This window comes from Aquarana catesbeiana, linkage group LG03 (genome assembly GCF_042186555.1).
Source record: "Aquarana catesbeiana isolate 2022-GZ linkage group LG03, ASM4218655v1, whole genome shotgun sequence".
In the NCBI taxonomy this organism is placed as follows: domain Eukaryota; kingdom Metazoa; phylum Chordata; class Amphibia; order Anura; family Ranidae; genus Aquarana; species Aquarana catesbeiana.
Genome location: NC_133326.1, coordinates 633,651,958 through 633,674,980, shown reverse-complemented (window position 1 = coordinate 633,674,980; position 23,023 = coordinate 633,651,958). Strand labels below are relative to the sequence as shown.

The 23,023-nt window shown below is 39.1% G+C and overlaps 1 protein-coding gene across 3 annotated transcripts in view; it reads left to right on the top strand.

Moving 5' to 3' along the window:
• LOC141133238 (adhesion G protein-coupled receptor E3-like) overlaps positions 1-18,610 on the top strand; it is a 133,419-nt gene extending 114,809 nt beyond the window's left edge. For all 3 annotated transcript variants that reach the window (XM_073622495.1, XM_073622496.1, XM_073622494.1), the window contains 6 exons: positions 4,654-4,889; positions 5,594-5,654; positions 6,549-6,640; positions 11,938-12,106; positions 12,200-12,298; positions 14,134-18,610. In XM_073622495.1, coding sequence (XP_073478596.1) covers positions 4,654-4,889; positions 5,594-5,654; positions 6,549-6,640; positions 11,938-12,106; positions 12,200-12,298; positions 14,134-14,214 — 738 coding nt within the window. In that variant the 3' untranslated portion in view covers positions 14,215-18,610. The remainder of the gene's footprint in view (positions 1-4,653; positions 4,890-5,593; positions 5,655-6,548; positions 6,641-11,937; positions 12,107-12,199; positions 12,299-14,133) is intronic.
• Positions 18,611-23,023: the final 4,413 nt, after the last annotated feature.

Sequence of the window (23,023 nt, the reverse complement as noted above, 5' to 3'; positions counted from 1 at the left end):
GTCTGTGGCAGACAAAACACCCCTTTTATACAAATCGACTAAAGAGGAAGGCAGTACTGGATAAATTGCTGGAATTTGTGAAGCCGCAGATCCCCACGGCAGACATCAACTATTTGAAGTGCAAAATTGGTGGCCTGAGGAGCACTTATAATAGGGAGCGCAAGAGGGTCCAGGATTCACAGAGATCAGGAGCAGCAGCAGATAACGTTTATATACGCAGGCTTTGGTACTACGACAGACTGCGGTTTCTGTCAGACCAGACTGAAATCAATCCATCACTCTCAACCCTTCCTTCCACTCTTCCTTCCACCCCAGCTGAGGCTTCCGACGTCCAACCTGGGCCTTCCAACCAGGGCCTTCCAACCAGGAAAAAGATGTTGGGGAGCCCAGCTTGAGTCAGGTATAGCATTGTTCAACATATTTCTAAAAATTGTGTGTGATTCATGAACAATAAACTATGTCCCTTTTTCATACACAGGAAATCCTCAGACAGGAGAAGGCTGTGGAAAGTGGCAGCCAGGAGGTGGCAGGGGAAAGTGACAGCCAGGAGGTGGCGGGGGTAAGTGGCAGCCAGGAGGTGGCCCAGCCCAGTAGCCTGACTGAATCCCAGGTCCCTCCCCTCCGCCTTCAACAAAAAAGGCCCAGGAAGGGGAGTAACATGGAGGAGTCAGCACTTGGGTTAATTCGGCAGGCTTCTGTGGCCCTCAGAACCCCCCCCAGTCTTCTTGAGGCCTATGCCTGCATGGCTGCCAACAAAATGCATGAAATGGAGGTGGGCCAATGCCTCTTTTGTGAGGAAGTGATATATATTGCCCTAAATAAGGGGTTGAGGGGTGAACTCACAAGCAAAACCTACCTGTGTGAGTTGGACCATTCTCCTCCTCTACCTCCTCCACCTCCTACCACGACTCCAACACCAGAGCCACAGCCTGGAAGCAAGCATAGAAGCAAGCGTGGAAGGAAGACAAGAGAGTGATGGCCTGGGTTCGGTCTGGTCTGGCAAAAGACGCAGGCTGTTGTAAGACCACAGCCTGGGGACACATATGTCTCAGTCTTCTCAGTCTTCATCTTAAACGCACGGCCACCAGCATCAGATTTTCTCCACGTCAGACCACACAGGAGTTCCAACGTGATCTGATTGGTCGGGAGGGGACTGCCCGATATTGAGGTTTTCTGTTTATCCTGAAGCCATCCAGTACCTTTATACATGCATTCCTAGATCCTCTGTTATGGGGGATCATGGAGCTCTGGTAAAAGTCCATTTCTGTTGTTTTGGTGGTGGATTCGACTAAAACCTTTACTCAACATCTTTCCGATGATATTCAGCTTGCATCTTATGGACTTTTCATTCATATATTTTTGCGCGGGTGTTTTTTTGCTGTCTGTAGATGTTTATCTTTATTTATTAATAATTTTTATTCACTGATTTTTTTATATATCACATTTTTTATGGGATTTTTTCATGAACCATTGACTCATATTCACATTTGTGTACCACAATTTATCTACAAAGCACGCATTTATTAATGGTCTTATCACCAATTTGTATATGTGCATGTAGATGTTTGGGCTTCCATTTAAACGTACCCTTGACGTTCATTATTAATAGATGAATGTATGAGATTTATTTTGATTATTGATATCAATTTTTTATAGCGCGATTCTGTTTTTTTTCTGATTGTTTTCTTGTATTTATGTTTAAATGAGAATTGCAGCTTTTGGGGGGCTGTGCTTTGGATACAGCTCCATTTAACATTTATCTTAGCGCAATTTCTTTTCCCTATTATTCACATATATGTCACCTGCTGCTGTTTTTTATCTCTCGGAGTCCTTGACCAGATTGTGCTCCCTAATAAATGGAATCCTCAGGCCACCAATTTTGCGTGTCAAATAGTTGATGTGTGCCCTGGGGTAAAAAGGCTTTGCTAATTTCACCAGTTTATCCAGCGTTGCCTTCCTCTTTATTTTGTTATGACTCCTAATAAATGTTTTTTTTTTTTTCTTAAATCATTGGCTGTGTTATTATTAAAAAAGGACAGTTTGTTTGTGAGTAGGCAGGTACATTTCAAAAATACAATGTCAAATTAACAAGAGACACCAACACCAACCAATCTCTTTGAGGTTAAAAAATACAAGATAATAATGGTGTTGTGGTAACTTGACACACAAAACTAGAAAAAATATTATGAAGATCACTAGAAAAAAAATTAAAAACAGGGGATCTTGATTTTTTTTTTAAAAAAAGGAAATCACTATAAACAAAAATTATAAACATTATTCTGGACATCTGGCGAAAAAAAAAAAAAAGAAAGAAATCAGTTTGTCAGAACTCTGTGTGCATATCAGCAGCAAAACAACTTCATAATTCTAGCATTATAAAGAAGAAGAGAATGCGCTGCATTGAAAGATTTCAAAATTTGCAGTGTGACGAATGTGCTATTTCCATTACGAACGCTAGTTTTACCAGACCGAGTGCTTCCGTCTCATACTTGATTCAGAGCATGCGTGGAATTTTGTGCGTCCGAATTGTGTACACACGCTCGGTATTTCCAACAACAAAATCTGTTGTCTGAAAATTTGAGAAACAGCTCTCAAATTTCTGCTGTCGGAAATTCCGACAAAAAATTTCCGATGGAGCCTACACACGGTCGGAATTTCCTACAACAAGCTCCCATCGAACATTTGTTGTCGGAATGTCCGATCATGTGTACGCGGAATTAGAGTCTTGGCTAGGGATGGCTATTCATATCAGGATACCAGGGAAATCTCCAATGCTCATGACAATCAAGCGTGAATCATAGTACCCAAAACTACATAAAGGAAGGGGACCATAGTGAAGTACTGCTTGGTAAAGGTATTTATTGCGCAGATAAAAAGAACTTACAAAATGTAGGTTTAAAACAGGCATAGATTTATCAAAGGATTACAATAAGAAACACCACTGCTGGCGTGCGTTCCACCGAAAACCGGAAGTGACGTCGTATGGATTTAAATCCGGAAATTGCGTCAATGCATTTCACCCTCCCACAGGGTGTCATCAAGGAAGTTACGTCGTATGGATTTGAAACCAGAAATTGCATCAATGCATTTCTCCATCATCAAGGGTGTCATCAAGGAACTTGATGACACCCTGTGGGAGGGTGAAATGTATTGACGCATTTTCCAGTTTTAAATCCATACGAAGTCACTTTCGGTTTTCGGTGGAATGCACGCCAACAGTGGTGTTTCTCATTGCAATCCTTTGATAAATCTATGCATTTTAAACTTACATTTTGTAATTACCTTTTTTTCTGCACAATAAATACCTTTACCAAGCAGTACTTCACAATTGCACTATTGCGAGCGCTGTAATACATTCATTTAATTTTATCTGTGCGTATTGTAGCCTCAGTTTCCTGTTCTTAGTTGACAGGAGTGGCATCTGGTGTGGTCTTCTGCTGCTGTTGACCATCTGCTTCAAGGTTCGATGTGTTGTGTGTTCAGAGACGGTATTCTGCATTCCTTGGTTGTAACGAGTGGTTATTTGAGTTACTGTTGCCTTTCTATTATCTTGAACCAGTCTGCCCATTCTCCTCTGACCTCCAACTCTGGATATTTTCTCTTTTTCGGACCATTCACTGGAAACCCTAGAGATGGTTGTGTGTGAAAATCCTAGTAGATCAGCAGTTTTTGAAATACTCAGACCAGCTTTTCTGGCACCAACAACCATGCCATGTTCAAAGTCACTTAAATCCCCTTTCCTCCTTTCAGATGCTCAGTTTGAACTTCAGCAAGTCGTATTCACCACATCTAGATGACTAAGAACCCTTTCACACTGGGGAGCTTTTCAGGCATTTTAGTGCTAAAAATAGCACCTGTAAAGTGCCTGTAAAGTGCCTCTTATGCCTCCCCAGTGCTTTCACACTGGGGTGGTGCGCTTGCAGGGCGGGAAAAAAAGGCCTGCAAGCAGCATAATTGTGGCAGTGTATACGTATACACCGTTCCCAAAACACCCTGCCCATTAAAATGAATGGGCAGCAAATTGCTTCAGGGGTTAAAAACGCCCCGCTAGCGGTCAAAAAGCACTGCTATAACAGCGGTAAAACTGATGACGCCGGCACCACCCCAGTGTGAAAGTACCCTAAATGCATTGAGTTGCTGCCCTGTGATTGGCTGATTAGCAGTTTGTGTTACCAAGCAATTGAACAGGTGTACCTAATAAAGTGGCTGGTGAATGTATATAATACCATTGTAGAGAGTTAACTATATAACATTAGCTTCAGATTGTAAAAATGGTCTATACCTATTTATAGTTGTTTCTATAGTTGGGCATTCATTGGCACAAGGTGCAATACAAAAAAAGAAAACAAACCAAAAAGCAAGGTAACTTAATGGTAATACATAATAAAGTATACACACTCAAGTTCACCAGAAATAAAGAAGCCAAGAAATAAAGTTAAAATTGAAAGGACGGGTATGCGCTTGCCCACATGTTAAATCTATATGGCCTACCTACATAACTTTTATTAAATTATACATCAATAAAATAAAATGAATTATACAGTATTATACAGTATAAATTGAAGTCTATCAAATTCCCATGTGTATGTGAGCTCACTCATAGGGAAGTGGACTTATTCTCTGTGTCTCTACTCTCTGCTTCATGCGTTTCAGGTCCTTTGTGCGGTGATTGCAGGTCTCCTCCAGTTCTCCTTCCTCTGTGCCTTCTGCTGGATGTCTCTGGAGAGCGCTCTACTCTTCATGACAGTCCGAAACCTGCAGGCCATGAATTACATGACATCTCAACGCCAACTTTTCCCATACGTTTGTATAGCTGGATTTGGAATTCCTGTCATCATCATTATTATCTCTGCAGCAATGCAACCTGGTTCATATGGAACAGAAAATTTGTAAGTTGTGTATGGCAGTATAGAAAAGACATCCCTTTTTCCATTTCTGATAACTTTCCAAATCATCCTTCCAGAGTATATCATCTCTTTGATTTTCTCTGCAGTCATCCCTCTGTTCACAGATTGTTCATCCCACTGTGGGAACAATCTTTATTCCTTCCAAAGTTGTCCTAAAATTCTCACTTCTCCATCATTTACTCTTACTTTACTCAACATTCTGCTCTCTTTACCAATTACCCTTCCTAAGATTGTTCCACTCCACCACTGACTTTTCCCAAAATTGTGCTCTCCCACTAAATAATGTTTCAGAGGATTCTCTTCTTTCAGTAATCACCTTTTCCAAGGTTCTTCTCTATCTGCTAATATACCTTCATGAAATTCTCCTCTCTCCATTATTAACTCTTCCCTTGATTCTCCTCTCTCCATTATTTTACCTTCCTGATATTCTCCCCTGTACCAACTATGCTTCCTAAGATGCCCACTCTGTTCAGCTATTGTGCTTTCTGAGTATCTTCTTCAGGAACCTTCCCTGAGATTCTTTTTTTCCTTGATTACCTGATATTTTCTTGTATTCAATTATTAACATCCCAGAGCTTCTCTTTTTAAGGATCACCTTTCTGAGATTCTCTTCCTTGTAAACATGTTTAAAAATATATAGATTTACACATAGTCACCTGAAAACCATACTTATGTGTTCCTTCTAGTTGTTGGCTTAAAAAAGATCTCATCTGGAGTTTCCTTGGTCCAGTTTGTGTGCTTATTACTGTGAGTATATAAAATTAGACTCCTTGTACTGACTGTGATCCTATCTCTAGCTAGTTACATTTTGGGTTGTCCTACACACTTGGTGGTTGTTTTTAATGCTACTAATTTTAGAAGCAACAACATTTTGTATCTATGAATTTCCAACAGCCTCTGTATATCTCCTGTGAGGTATCAGCCAAGTTGGAGTATTTTATTCAGTGGGCGGTTATCCCCCCCCAGATAAGTGTCAGCTCAAGGGGGAGGATTTATGATCTAAAAAACATGCAAGCATGCTTGGAGGATACAAATAGTAGAGCTGGCCATACACTGTAAAGCTGGCTATACACTAGTAGAATTTTGTTCAAAATTATTAATTTTAAGAGCATTCATTTAATTTTCTAATTGTTAGTGGGGTCAAGTCAAAGTTTGATTTTGACTGCAGTGAAAAAATTTGAAGGAGCAGGATGGAAAATATTTCTCGAACAAACACATTTATAACTGTGTATGTGATTTTTGTTTGGGAAATTATATATATACCAGAATCAAATGTTAAAAGCAAACAAAATGTTGAAGTTCTTTCAGACAGCATTGGTACAAATGTTCATTTGAAAATCTACTAGTGTATAGCCAGCTTTAGGTGAACGGAGAAATTCCCCCCCTGGAGATTGACTGATTGACTGCAGCTGCTGATCAAAAAAAATTTCCAACATATCACTCCAACAGAAGTTGATTAAAGAAACAACTTCTGTCTAGCATGGAAGCCCACCTGCTGATTGAAATTCGGACAGTCCCTGCTGAATTGACTGAATTTTGATCAGTGTAAGTTTCATCTAGATAGAAGATCTTTCAGAAGATGATCTGACCGTTGTAAAAAAATCTTTGGCTAACTCTTTTTCTTTCAATGTGTTTCCTTAGATAAATATCATCCTCTTGGTTCTTACATTTGTGCTCCTTAAGAAGAAACTGGCATCTCTCAATAAAAATGTTTCAACTTTAAAGCACACCCGGTAGGTATGGCAAATATAGGTTAGGGAAAGTACAATGTGCAAAGTGTAGCAACACACAGCAGCCAATTAAAATGCAACTTTTTTCTGATATCTCCAGACTAAAATTTGATTGACTGTTTTGCGATATGGCACATTCCATACCCTCCTTACTTTTTTAATAACTTTGTTTCATAAACTTAAAAGTGTGAACAGTGGCGTAACTGTTGTCATGACAGCCCATATGGGTGGGAGGGGACCCATTAGAGAGACTGTTGAGGCAAATTAAACACAGAAAATTTGATTGCACCTGATAACACAGGCATAGAGATCATTAACGATTGGAGAGGCTCAGTCCCGAGCTATCCTTATTATGCCAGAAATGCACTGTGGATATTCCTGGACTGGACGATGAAGACTGAAAAGAGATCTGGGACTTTCCCTTTTCTCATTTTTTCTCCGCTAGGGATAACATGATTCAATTTAAAATCTTACACAGAGCTTACTACACCCCGTACAGACTCCATAAGATGATTACATCTCTTTCCCCAGAATGCTGGCACTGCTCGCACCAAATCAGGGAGGTTTTTTTTCATCTTTTGTACCTGTCCGGTATAGTACAATTAGGCAAGGTGTATTGGAAGTGATAAGTCATGTGAGGCAAATTGCCATTCCCCTTGAACCACAATATTGTTTACTGGGTCTGGTAGAATCCTTAGCTGCTATGATGGCGTAAAGGACCCTTGTCAGCCTCCTGTTATTTTATGCCTGTAAGACAATCACTGTGTGTTGGAAACAAATCTTACCTCCCACAATGTCCTTTTGGATGTGTTTAATTCTAATCTGCCTCTGTACCAAGACACTTATACTAATAGAGGTTGTCCCCGTAAGTTCCAGAAAGTCTGGTCTTGTTGGTTAGATGATGCCTCCATGCCTCCATATGTACATTAAAACTCAGGTGTTTCTGGAATATGCTGGCCAGGGTTGCAATGATGTCTTACCTATGCCTTAATCCCTAATATGTTGTTTGAGCCTAGCGATTCCTGTACTATCCCCTATCCCTCTCTGGTAGTTAATTTTGTAGATAAATCATAAGTGTTTGTTCTCTTCTCACACTGGGCCCTCATTTTTTGTTTTTTTTTGTGTGGCCCTGCCCCTGCATGGGTGACTCTGTTCTATGTTATGTGTAATTGATTTAAAACTTACTAAAAAAAAAAAAAAAATATATATATATATATATATATATATATATATATATATATATATATATATATATATATATATATATATAAAAAAAAAAAAAAGATCAGAGAGGTTGTATTGACACAGATCTCTCTCGAGCCCCTGTGAAGTCAATATCTGAGCTGACCTCCCATGCAGTCTTCGGGGTCCTCACTAGTCCCAAATCCAAATCCATCAACTTTTTTTTCTTTACCTTTTCTTACCTCTTTCAGTCTTTGCTTAATGACAAAAACCTGGTGAACTACTGAGAACAGATTAGTAAGCTAGAAAAAAGTTATTGGTTTACATTGGTAATTTGGTGCACTTCTGCCCCCCTCTTCCCTGACAAATCATATCCACAGCACTGGTCCCTGACTATGCTGACAGCTCTCCTACTACCTGCCTTTGACCTACCTGATGTTAATATCAATGTCAGTATTGTCACAGGTGCTTCAGAGGGAGGTCACAGGGAGGCATCGAGAGACACTTCTGAGTATCACTAATAGGGTGTAAATAAAAAAGACTGAAGGACCATTCTGACAGTATAATACTACGAATATGTACTGCACAGTTCACCCAGAATGTAGAGTGGTGCAGTTCAGAAACCAATGGGAACTTTAAAATGCATAGAGAGCATGTTCTTCTGCTACCAGAAAAGGTTTTAAGATGCAGTATTTTTTTAATAGTAATGTTTACCTTGCTCCTGAACCGGACTAGCCACATGTTACTTATGGCCATAAATTACAGTGTCATATTTAGTCATTCACCTGAATTGTCACTCAGCCAGTAGGTTGGGTGTGCTCAGCTCCTTAGACTAGAATGGGAAAGCCTATAAATCCTTACATTACTAATGTACACATGCCAGTTTCATTGCTTCCTCATAATGTTTAAAGTTAGGGGCATGTAGGGGGTGAAGCAGTGGAATAACAGGTCATCATTATGATGGGTGGCCTAACTGGTCAGTATAAAATTTCAGTAGCTCGGAAGAGCACTGCTAAGAGGGATGGGGGGAAACTGCTATGTTATAGTGGTCTGGGATTCAGGGCACGTTGAAGACTGCAGCAGCCTGTCTGATACTTTTATGGCATTGAATGGCTAAATTGAAACTGATGACCCTTCAAAAATATGTAGGGCTAAGCAGAGAGCTGACACATTTCATATAATGCATCCACTTCCTACTCCAAAACAACAACCTCAAGCAGATCACGTTGGATAAACATTGCTAGCCAGGGTCTGCAAAACCTCTAAAGAATTCTAATAAAGCCCTGTTGTAAAATTGCCATGTCATAAAACATCTAGCAGAGCCCTCAACAAGCTCTCCTGTACCCTGGTCGTAACTGGGTATATAAGCCTCAAATAAGACAGAACCTACTAATAGCTATTGTAAAATAGTCATTAAACACTCCAGGAATGGTTGTAAGCAAACACACATCCTGGTCTGGTGCTTTTTAACCTGCCAAGCTGCCAAAATCTACTTATATTCCATAAATCCTGCAATGATAAAAATCACACTCATAAAAAGCAATTGCACAGATGTATTAGAAAATAGCTATCAGTTACACACCAAACATGGTTATAGTATGAGGTGCAGAAGGTGGGTGGGACACATTAACTCCTGAGAAGACTATAAATAAGATCTATACAGATCTTATTTATTCAATAATACATTGGTTGTTGCATTGTGAAACCTTTATATTTGGAAATATTGTTAAAATATGAATAACTGGCATTAAGGGAGTGTCTCTAAAGTATTATAAAACACTTCAATACCCATCAGCACACCCTTCAGCACACTACTCAGACCCTTTGATTGCTTATTTCATTTCCATAAACACCCTTTGAGGGGTCAACACAAAGCTGCTGCAATTTGCAGCTGTAACTCGCGTTTTCCACCAAAATTGTGATGGATCGCTAAAGGTCATTCATGAGAGCTTAATACATACGTTTGGACCTACTCTACTCTACTCTTTATATAAGCATTTTTTACTTTTATTCTATTTTATTTTAATGTTGCAATTGTCTATTTTGTAATATCTTTAAAATATCTGTAATATCTGTAAAAAACTTTTTTCTTTAACTTTTTTCATTAACATGATTTTTTAAAATCATTAAGCTAATTTTTTAAAAGATGTAATCAAAAATTAAAGAATCCTTGCTCCTTCAAAGAAATCTGCCATATTTTAAACTCTCTTACCTTCCCGTCTGCCGTGGCAGTGAGTGTCACAAGTATTTCTTAAAGGTCAGAATCACTACACCAGATTCTTTAAACGGTGCTTGTTTCCATTAAATGATGTGGTAGTAGCTGCTGTATTTGTTGAAAATCGAATATGTGAAATGAGCTCTACATACTATCCCCACTCAGGCACCATCCCAATGAAACATTGCCAAAATGAGGAAAACAGGGGTCCGTACACCCCATGGGACAACACCCAGGGTAAGGCAGAAAACCCCAAAAATGGGACTTTAAGTTGTGCTAGACTGGAAGATACAATATTGTACAAACATAATAAAAACACAATGTTTTATTACAAAGTTTAAAATGTTACATTAAAAGCCCAATATACATCCAATGCCATATCTCTATATATTTTTACAATAACAATCGATCACTATCTTTTATAAGCATGTAGGACTGACGTGTTTAGCATAACTTGATTCCTCAGGATCCACGCTTGCACATAGAGAATAGATATGTCTAGAGCAAACAAATAATCAAATGAACATCATATACACAAAAGTAAACCATATATATACAGTGGGTATATGCTTGTAATGATAGAAGACAAATGGATGGGGCAAAATACCATCAATTTTTTAAGGAAAATCTGCTGCCCTCTGCCAGAAATTGTCAATGGAAAGAAGGTTTACCTTCCAACATGACCTAAAGCACACAGCAAAAATGACTACACAAGGGTTGAAGGAGAAAAAAAGGTAAATGTCCTTGCATGGCCTAGTCAGAGTCCAGACTTAAACCCCATAAAAAATCTGTGGAATGACTTAAAGACTACAGTCCACAAACAGTCACCATCAAATTTAACTAAACTTGAGCAGTTCTGCAAAGAACAGTGGGCAAATATTGCAAAGTCTACATGTGCAAAGTTAGAAGAGACATATCCCAACAGATTAAAGGCTGTAATTAAAGTGAAATGTGGTTCAACAAAATACTAACACAAGGGGGTGATCCTTTTTCAAACTATTCTCTCTGTGCTCAAGAGTGAATCCTGAGGAAGGAAGTTATGCGAAACACACGTCAAGCCTACACACTTATAAAAGATACTGATTGGTTATTATTGTAAAAATTATATAGAGATATGGCATTGGATGTATATTGGGTTGTTAATGTAACATTTTAAACTTTGTAATAAAACATTGTGTTTTTATTATATGTTTATACATTATTGTATCTCCCAGTTTGGCTAAACTTAAAATCTCATTTTTGGGTTGTTTCACCTTACCCTGGGTTTTGGACGGACCCATGTTTTCTTTGTTTTGGCACTACTGTATGTGTGTGTGTTTATAGGGTTAAATGCATAATAAAAATAAATAAATAAATAAATAAATAGTTAACCGACCCAGTGACAATCATTATCAGTCTGCTGGCACTTAGATTTTTGTCCACCTGCCTCTATGTAAAGATTGAGGCAAGAATAGTTACATTCTGGTGACAGTGGGGGTATTGGAATTAACTTTACCATCACACAAGATATACATTGAAAATAAAGTTGTTTAAATGTCCCATCCGCATTTTATACAGGTATTATCTCATCTATAGCTGAAAGAATGGAAAGCATCTGAGCTTGGAATGTAAATAGTCAAGTGTTGAGTTTAAAGCCCAATTACATGCAATGTTTTAAAAAGGCTGTAAAAGGACTAGAACTAGAATTGTTTTTGCTCTTGATGCCTCTCAATGGCAATGACAGAATGTCACAGGGACTATAAGTGAGAAGAAATCATTGACACATACAGCAATAAAAAGGACTGGTTCTAAACCCTCACCACTCTATTAAGAAAAAAAATTTTGGGATGGCGTTGAACTTTATTTGAGACACATTTGCATTGATGTTTTTTTTAAACTTATGTACATTACTTTTCCCACACAGTCTTCTGACATTTAAGGCTTTGTCCCAGCTGTTCATATTGGGCTGTACCTGGATTATTGGGATCTTTCAGTTTGGGTCAGGCTCCCTGGTCATGTCCTACATCTTCACCATCTGCAATAGCCTACAGGGATTGTACATCTTCTGTGTACACTGCCTGCTCAACCACCAGGTCATGTGACATAAATTTATTTACCAAGCTTTGTGTCTATGGTGCTATTCCATAGTTCTCTGCTAAATAACAGTTTCCTTGTTACATGTCCAGGTAAGAGAAGAGTATAGAAGAGGATTCCGAAGATTCCAGTCCAAGAAGTCAGACTCGGAAGCCACATCTGGCAGTACAATGCCTATGACTATAAAGTTTGTAAGTTCTGACCTTCATATGTTCTAATATTCTGCATACACTACAAAAAGTGCAAACAGACTCTAATAGAGATATGATAAAATGTATCTAAAACCAAGAAGATATTAAAACTTACCAGTCCATAGATGAGGTGGCTGCATTCAATTTCTTTTTTAGGTTTTTTTACCCTTTATTTTCACCTGGTATCCTGCCAGTTCCTGATCTAAGGTAACAATGCTTACTCAGTGTACTAAATCTATGGAGAAGAAGCATTGTTACCATAGGACAGAAAGTGTGTTAGGACTAAAGAACACCTCCCCCTCAAACCTCTCCATAATAAGACTGAAGACTATGAACTGTGCAGAGCTCATAGGATTTCTGATGGATCAACAGGTACTTTTTGGCACTTATCGAACAGATGTAACAAAATGCTTTCAAATGTATGTTTTTCAGTCCAAAACTGGGCAAATTAGAGAAGTTCATAGTTTACACACTTTAAAAGCATCCTAATGATTATTTTCTCCAAATGTCCTGTCATCTTTCAAAAGACTATCAATAGGGATGAATAAAACAGAGTTCCCCTTTTTCTGAAATCAGGTGATTTTCACAAAACTTTGCCAATCTTGTCTAAAGCACTGGAGTCATTTCATAGGGAAGACAAAAGGAATGTGTTTTTGGTCGTTTTGGATGGTGCAGTGGGCTTTAACTGGTTCCTGAGGGTGTAAGAATCTCTTTTTAACTATCCTGGACATGTTCTTGTTCCCCTCATTAGCTTCATAAAAGAAAACATAAACATTAAAAACCTAGTGACCAATAATGATCAAATACAGAAAAAGGACTAAATAGAATAAACTGAACTACCCTTAATGCAGTCCCTCTGGCCTTCTGCCCCAGCGTAACCCCCCCCCCCACACACACACACACACACACACGCACACACACGCACACACACGCACATGCAAGAAAACGAACACTTTCTAAATTAAAATAAAAGAATGATTTTTTTTTGTTAAAACAAATTTCCCCTAAACAGGTCAATGAGCCAAATTGAGCCTCCGATTCAGTATAATTTCAGTATAATTTCACCATTAGCTAAATCAGTAATTCCACAGTAAAATATGTTTTTTTCCCAAATCACTATACTATAATCTTCACGAGCCACATCCATTCAGTCATCACAATCCTGCTAGACATGTGTGATTGGTTTTAGTTACAAATCAAAATTTGGACGAAATTTTCATTATTCAGAGATTCAGAGGTATCCAGGTCTCCGATTCACAATAGTAACGAATTTCAACTTCTACAAAAAATTCATTCTGATCTGAAATAACTTAACAACATAATGAATGACCTGAATTGATTTGGATCCATTTAGTTTTTATGTTGCATTAACATTTTTCATTATTATAAGAACATACTACATATGAAATGGGAACATATTGCAATAAACGCAGTAAGGTATAAAAGTAAAATAAGTTGATGTTTCCTACTTATTGTGTTTGGGTTGGATGGAGGTGAATCCATCAGAATCTCTGAATCATAACATAACAAACAAATCCAAAATGTATTTTGTTTCATTCCATTATGTTATGATTCTGATGGATCCACGGCCATCCAACCCAAACACAATACATTAATAATGTCCCAAAATAATTGATTAACGCGTTAAAATGAATATAGCCAATCTTTTAAAATAGCTTCCGAAAAACGAATCGATTCGGAATGCAATAATAAACTAAATATATCCGAATATATAAAACGAATCTGAATATATAAACAAATTCTGAAAATGAATCATGTCTGCACTGCTAGTATTTTCACAAGTGATAATAATGATAAAATATTTTACTTTGTAGCAGAGTCAAGCCTCGGAGGTATCAAATCTGGAGGTGAAATCAGCGCTGTGGAAAGTTGTGGAAAATCAGTATGAGCTCTGAAGAATCGTTTTTGCTAAATCTCAAAATAAAACACTGTAAATGAAAAGACTGAGGACTTTGTAAATTACAAGGACATTTGGAGATAATATATGATGGAATAGTGAAAGAAGGACCAGCAACGAATCTTTACAGGGATCAAAAACACAACTGTAAATGTAAAAAAAAAAAAAAAAAAAAACTTTTATAAACAACAATCCTGTAAGTGCTGGCTAAGAACCATATACAAATTGTATATTCTCTAATCAACATAATTTCCAAAACACTGCTACCTGTAAAATTTTTTAAATAATTTTTTAGATACATGAGTAAAAAAAATCACCAGCTGGATGTGAATATAGTTATTAATGTATGTCTATTTTAAAATAAAAAACATTTGTATAATTTTTGTAATTAAATATATACTTTGGGACAGCCATATTTAGGTCTACTTTATGCTTTTCAGAGCTACATAATAATTTAAATTATTTCCAATTCCTTATTACAATGGAGGACTTTGGAGTTGATTTACTTGTATAGTACAGCATGTTCACTTTGCAGCGTGAATTTTCACTTAGCTCAGTGAATGCCAAAGTGAAACTGTGTTCACTGTGTCACTTTTTTTTTTATTGGGTTTTCCAATAAACAAAGTTAACTATCTCAAGGTGAGGACAATTCCAAAGCATATATAGACAAAAGACAGTAGAAGTACAACCATTTTACTAGAGCTAGGAGCTAACAGAGGGCTTGTATACGTCAAGCACAAATAACTGCAAGATCAAATCAGTAAATGGGTTGATGGTACCACTAATCAAAGGACAGACATAAAGCACCAGTCCAAAATAATGCAACTAAAGCAGAAAAGACCAATGAGAACAAGTGGCATCAGTCCGGCATGGGTGGGATGAAGGGCGGAATCTCCCCAATGTTAAGAGCCGGTCGGTGTAAAGTAAAGTGATTCTGAGGCTGTCAGTACTTTGGTGACATATTGATCCCATTTGCTGTGGAAGCCGACTGAATTTTTATGATGAGGCAGGTACTGTGTCACTTTGACTACCCAATCATGTGCAGGAATAAGGAAAATAGGATTTTTGCTTGTAAATAACAGTCACACATCTTTATCTCCTTCACTAAGTTAATTAAAAAATGAATTTAGCTAAGTGAACAGCCTATACTCCTTTAGTAAATTAACTCCTCTAAAACAATCGATGCAATCCCTGTGGGGTGGATATCTTATAAGGAAAACAACTACCTCTACTCATAATGAAACATTTTGAAAGTTTATATACAAGAGAAGAGTTAAAAAATAAATGTAAGGGTTATAAATTAGAGTAAAGAGTATAAAGTAGAGAGTAGAGAGATTGACATGCACATGGAGGTTGGACCTAGTAAGTGAGCCAACACCTTGCCTCTTCACGAAAACTGAGGTTTTGAGGCTTCATGCACACTAACCTAACAAAATGCCAGTGCTCTTGGCAGAAAAAACGCTAGCGTTTAGGAGCATTTTGCATTTATTTTTTTCTGCCATAAAAATGATCTCAACATTGCAAAATAGTTTTTTTTCTCCCTCTAAACGATGAGCTTAAAAAAATGCCTGTAGACTACTTAATGTGTATGGACACATAGGATTACCTGTCCTGGAATCCAGCGATGTCGGCACTGCAGCTGCTGTTTCCATTGGCTGTCGGGTGCTGCCGCCGTCATTGCCGGTAAGGGAACCCAGCCGGGAAGCTTGTAGCTGCACTCTCTTACTGGCCTGGCAGCAGGGGAAGGAGGAGTGAGGAGGAGTGGGCTGGACTTCTGACGGACCTCACCGCGGCGGGGTCCGACAGAAGTGGGGACAGGGTACCTGTTTTTGACAGGTACCCTGTCCCCACTTCTGTTGGACCCCGGCGCCCCCCCCCGGAAAGGTGCCAAATGTGGCACCAGGAGGAGGGAGACAGATAAGCTGAAGTTTCAATTTTGGGTGGAACTCCACTTTAAACTCCAATCTTCGACAATTGTAAAACAGGACCTCTCAAATTATAAACATTTTACATTTTAATTAGGAAGACTGTACCGCTCTCAATTAAATACAAAAAATACCAAAATTACATGTGTTAAATTCCCAAAGAAAGTGTTTAAAAGTCCCAAAATATGCTCTTGCTGCAAATCATAAAACATAAAGTAAGAAAAGCGTTGAGAATCGTGTCTTGAAAGAGAAGTGACACCCAGAAGACAAACAGTGCTCTTCCTCTTATCCTAGATAGAAACACTCCACTCTCACCAGAAATATATGACCTCTTCTCTCTATGAAGGCCAAATTGTATAAGGTAAGTATATCCAAGATAAGTAGCATATATTCAGTCCAACAATAAACTTCTGAGCCTCTGGGATTTTCAATGGAGGGGACATGGGGATTCCCTTATTTACAATAGGAGGGGTCCATGGAACCCCACCAGGGGGAGACCTATGTACAAAGGGAGAAGGGGAGGGCAACATTGGAATTACCCACATGCCCCCCCCAGTGGCCACCAAGGGATCAGCAAAGAAATGATATAGAGGGAGCCGAGGAGGGCTTAAGAACAAAAAAAAAAAAAAAAAAAAAAAAGAATATAAGGCCAAGGGATTTATAATTTAAGCAATATAGAATTTACAGAATATGAGTTGAAGGTTCTAGATCTGGGACTGAATATGCCCCAGATAAAGGTGTTAACAAATTCAAAGTTTTTATTGATACACAGAAATTTGTAAGGAAACGAAATAAAACATTTTTTGCTGGAATACTGCAAATTATAGAAACAGAAAGTTCTGAATATAAAAACAGTGGGTTAAAAAATCGTTTAACGTTCACTCCTAGCAATCCTTCCACTCAGTTTTTAGAAGTTTTTAAAGTGGTTGTTAAGACTGAAGGTTTTTACCTTCATGCATTCTGTGCATGAAGGTGAAAAACCTTCAGAAGTGTGCAGCTCCCTCCACAGCCCCCCTAATACCAAAGCCTGGTGGGTGGGATCTGAGCCGCGCTCTGTGTCTTATCAATGCAGAGAGCTGGCTAAGAAGGGAGCATGCACGAGTGACCTCACAGCAAGCGGCTATGGGGACACTCGGCAAGGGGAAGGGGCCCAGAGCACCAGCGGGGGACCCGAGAAGAGGAGGATTGGGGCTGCTCCATGCAAAACCATGGCACAGAGTAGGTAAGTATGACACGTTTGTTATTTTTTTTACATAAGGATGTAATGTTTGAACAAGATAATAAAATGCTTGAGTCTACACCATGTCCTAAAAAAGGAGACATTTTAAAACGTATTGAGGGTTTTGTTTTTAAATAAAGATGATTATAACATGGAACTGGATAGATTAGTAAATAACACAACGTATAAAAAACCCTCCTGGCAATCCCACAAAAATATATAAAGCCAGACTAGTCAAGCTGGATAATAAAGCAAAAAAGAAAGGCATATTAAATAAAAAAGAGGCTAAGTATCTTATTCCTGAGACACCCAAGGTGCCTATAATTTACCATTTAACAAACATACACAAGAACACAGAGAAACCCCCAGGGAGACCATAGTGGGATAAATTCAATTTTTTCCGGGATTAGGTAAAGCATAGATTACTTTTTACAGCCACTAACTCAAAAATATCCTTCACATTTAAGCGACAGTAAACATTTGATGAATATACTGAAGGAACTATTGACATTGAGTCACTTTACTCCAGCATAAGACAATTAGATGCATTGGCTGCTGTTAAAATGGCTTTGGACAGTAAATCACATCTACTACAGTACATCTAAATCACCAGCAGGTGTCTCCTGGCAGTCTGGAGCTGTCAGGGGAGCTTTCCCCTGCTGGTGGTACTGATATATGGTACTATGTGATCTTTGGGCCGCAGTGCTGGCGTCCACCAGCGGGTGGTTCCTGGCAGTGTGGAGCCGACATCATCTCCTGCGATCAGGTGTCACCTGAGCCTGATTGCAGGAGATGTGTATAAATACCTGGCAAGCACACACACCTTGCCTTGGTATCTTCCTTGCGCCCTGACCTGAACCTGAGAGCTTTGTACCTGTATCTGAACCTGATCCTGTCTGTATACCTGAACCCTGAACCCTGCACCTGAACCTTGTCCCTCCTGTGATCTGTTACCCTTACCCTTGCCCTGCAGCCTCATCCATCCATCCTTTCCTTGTCCGGTTTGTTCCTTGTCCCCTTCTGCTGACCACCCGTTGATGACCCTGGCCTGGCTACGTTTATGATTCCGGTATTCCCCATTTATATATATATATATATATATATATATATATATATATATATATCTGTCTGATCATTATTATTATTATTTGTGGGTCTCTGTATTTGGTTGGTTGTGCACTGTATTGTATTGGAGATGGTTGTGTTTATATGTTTCACTTATCTTAATAAATTATAATATTTTCACTTTCGCATAGGTCTGGGTTCCTCTGTTGCTGTCCACACAGTTCTGGTCACACCTGATATGTGACACAGGGATAAGTAATTACTTCTGACATAATGGTTCCTTCTTTATTCAGGTGAAAGGAGTGGCTATGGGAGCAAAGTATGCCCCCAGTGCAGATAAAATTATGTTGGGAAAATGGGAGGAGAGAGAGAGATTTTGTGGCAAAACCCAACCCAAATTGACCTTCTATAAGAGGTTAATGGATGACATTGTCATTTTATGGAAAGGATCAGAGGAGAGTCTCAAATAATTTTTTCGGAAGATATCAATATCAACGGCCTAGCTCCCACATATACTACAGCTCGGTATATCCTGTCCATCTGCAGCCTTCCCTAGTGTCCATCTGTAGCCTTGCACACTGTCCATCTGCAGCAGCCTTCCCCAGTGTCCATCTGCAGCTTTCCCTAGTGTCCATCTGCAGCCTTCCCTAGTGTCCATCTGCAGCCTTCCCTAGTGTCCATCTGCAGCCTTGCCCAAAATTGCAGCATAATGGGTTTTTAAATTTAGAGCCGCTGAGATACACAGATGTCGTGTGTATTTGGCTCCTCTCAGGCTCAATTTTCCCCTGATTTTAAGGGGAAAAAAGTGTGTGTTATACGCCGATAAATACGGTACTTTATGACCTATACAATTTTATACCCATGTTACACCATGTCGTTATGTGCTGCTCAGTTCATTGTGTTTATACACATTTTTATTTTTTTTATTCAAAGATTTTTCCAAAATATAAACAATCATGTAGAAAAAGAAGACAAACAAAAAATAAACCTATTGCAAAACCAACTTCGCTAAACATGTACATCTAATAGGCCAACATTGACACTTATTAAATTTATAAACTAAAGATATAAACTAGAGATAGGAGATTAATGCAGAATATAAATTAATATGCCACCTTAATGCAAATTCACTTCGAATCAAATAAGAACCTCCAAAATATGTCGGTATGCATCGATTACTGCAATTGTTAATCTATATGCTTATATCTTAATTTAACTACTTTAAAATGAGAAACTTTTCTCCTGACCCCATCTATGGGGGTCCGGAGAGAAAATCTACTAAAAAAACTGAGAAAAAGAGAAAAAAATTTAAAAAAATAAAAAAAAGGAAGAGAAAAAAGAAGGATTAAATATAACTTACTCAAACTCAGAACCTTCACTGCCTCCCCCCCCTCCCAGAGTTCCCCCATCTGGGCCCAGCTCATCCTTATGAATCCACCCTCCCAACCTATACAGAAATGCAATCAACATATTGAGGGGTGCCCGAAAAGGTCATCCATGGCCGCCAGGTATCCCTACACTCCTCCTCTCTACCATAGAGAGACGCCGTCAAAAATTCCATTGTCCTAATTTCATCTATCCTACAAAACCAGTGTTTCAGAGAAGGTGTAGTCGTCCACCTAACCAATAGCTTATAACCCTGTTCTTGAATGCGGCTTGCTATGGAGGATTCAGGAGCCACTAGGATAATCCTGTTAATTTGCAATCTTGTAAAAAAGATCTAAAGGTCCTCCTCCCAGAGTCGTATATACGCAGGAATCTGGCCTTCTGGAGGCTGAATAATCTGTTTATACAAAAGTGAAAACATGTTTTATACATGTTCCCCCTCCGCACATAAACGCTCAAAGGGTGTCAGTGGCCTTACATATAATTCCGCATCTGCTATAGACCTTAAAAAATGTGACAATTGAAAGGCAGACCACGGACTCAAGGGAAGCTGGGAAAGAATGGAAATGCCTTGTGTTGACATCCAACCCTGTTGGGTAACAAAATGCATGCCACTGGTTCTGCCTATTCCTATCAACCCCCGAAGCTGTTTATTATCAAGCTCAAGCGTGAAATCTGGATTCTGGATCACTGGTGTTAATGGGGAAGGGAGAGAGGCCTTTTGTATATGAGTAAGAACTGCAATAGTGTCCCCAATTGTAGGATGCCTCTTCAATCCGCGATAGTATTTATGAGCGACCCATGGAAGTACAGACAGAGCAATCGGTGAAGCATGTTGTTCCACTTGTACCCACAGTTTAGTCTGTGAAGAGGTGCACCATGACACTACTCTGGAAAATGTAAGGCTTGATAGTAAGAGATCAGATCAGGCAGACCAATACCCCCACACGTGATTTAGACAAAACCAGCAACGAATAGCGAAGTCTAGCAACTTTGCTGCTCCAGAGAAATTTAGTTAACAGCACGAGAGAAAAAAAGCTGGAGGTAGTTTAATATGAATCACTTGCATTAAATATAGGATCTGAGGAAGCTGTGTCATCTTAAATGCATTACACCTCCCAAACCACGTGAGGGTAAGGGTCTGCCATAGTTGAAAATATGATCGCATTTTCGATATTAATGGGTAGAAGTTTGTCCCATATAGTAGGGCCATATTCGGGGTCAGTTTGACCGCCAATTATTTCAAAAAGGACTGAACCCATTTAAACTGGTATACACCTTGTAGGTTAACAACACACTCCTTGGGAAGGAGGATACTTATCGCTTCACATTTAGCGTCATTTATAGAAAAATTAGAAAGATCCTCATACTGAGCTAGACATTGAAGTAAACGAGGTAATGAAACCTCCAGATTGGTAAGAAAAAATAAGAGGTCATCCGCATATGCAGCGATTTTATGCTCCGTATTTGAAACCTGAAGACCACTGATCAAGTGGTCCGATATAATTTTGTATAGAAAGGGTTCTGAGGTTAACACAAACATTAATGAAGAAAGAGGACAACCCTATCTCGTCCCATTAGACAAAGAGAAATACTCTGAACGGGCCCCATTGACCAGCACAGCCGCAGTAGGGCTAGTATATAATGCCTGAATCCAATGATCCATCATTCGCTCCCCCAGGCCAATATGTCTAATGCCCCGTACACACGGTCGGATTTTCCGATGGAAAATGTGTGATAGGACCTTGTGGTCGGAAATTCCGACCGTGTGTAGGCTCCATCACACATTTTACATCAGATTTTCCGACACACAAAGTTTGAGAGCAGGATATAAAATTTTCCGACAACAAAATCCGTTGTCGGAAATTCCGATCGTGTGTACACAAATCCGACGGACAAAGTGCCACGCATGCTCAGAATAAATAAAGAGATGAAAGCTATTGGCCACTGCCCCGTTTATAGTCCCGCCGTACGTGTTTTACGTCACCGCGTTTAGAACAATCGGATTTTCCGATAACTTTGTGTGACCGTGTGTATGCAAGACAAGTTTGAGCCAACATCCGTCGGAAAAAATCCTAGGATTTTGTTGTCGGAATGTCCGAACAAAGTCCGACCGTGTGTACGGGGCATAAGAGTAAATTAAAGATATTGCCAATCCACCCGATCAAATACCTTTTCAGCATCCGTTGATAAAAGGAGAAAGGGCCGGGTCTCTGACCGAGCTATATGAATCAAGTCTATCGCCCTTACAGTATTGTCCCTGGCCTCTCTCTGTGGGATAAAATCTATCTGGTCTGCATGAATAAGATGAGGAAAGTGTGGCAATAACCTATTCACTAGGATTTTTGAGAATAATTTTAAGTCAGCATTTAAAAGTGCTATAGGTTCCCACATTAAGTAAGATCTTTATCCTGCTTGGGAATCACAATAATGTGGGCCCTCAAAGCGTCCTGTTAGCTTACCATTAGCTGAGATGGAGTTATAAGCACGTAGGAAGTAAGGAGAGAGAACGTCCTGGAATATTTTATAGTATATAAGATTTAACCCGTCAGGACCGGGGGCCTTCCCTGGTTTAGAGGATTCTATCAACATGTTCTTTGTTATAGGGGCCTCCATCCCTGCAATTACCTCTGGCGGAAGTAGGGGCATACCCGATGCTGTCAAAAAGGAGGAAATCAAATCTGCCCGTATAGAGCATTGCTGGGTTTGAGCATTTTGCAGATTATAAAGCCTCCAATAAAATTTTTGAAATTCCTGAGCTATAGTCACAGAATCTGACAGCTTAATGTCAGAGTCGGCCGTGATTTGGGTGATATGTGGTTTCGTTTGTGATCCTTTCAGTGCCCTAGTTAATAGAACACCCGGTTTATTACCATACTCATATACAGACTGTTTATATCGACTCAATTTCTCCCTTACTTCTGAATTCACAATTTGATTATACTGCTGACGTAGGGAGAGTAATTCTTACTGTGTCTGCTTAGCGAGTGTTTTTTTGTGAATGGACTCAAGTTTACCAATCCTGATGAGTAACATCTCAGTTTCCAACCGCCTTCATTTTTTTATCCTGGCTCCGTGTTTAAGAAAGATTCCTCTTATAAAGCATTTTTGCACCTCCCACAATACAGTCGGAGATGTGTTAGGTTGGTCATTCTGTCTAAAATATTCTGCTAATCCCTGTAGAACCTCAGTCATGGTAGTTGGGTCTTTTA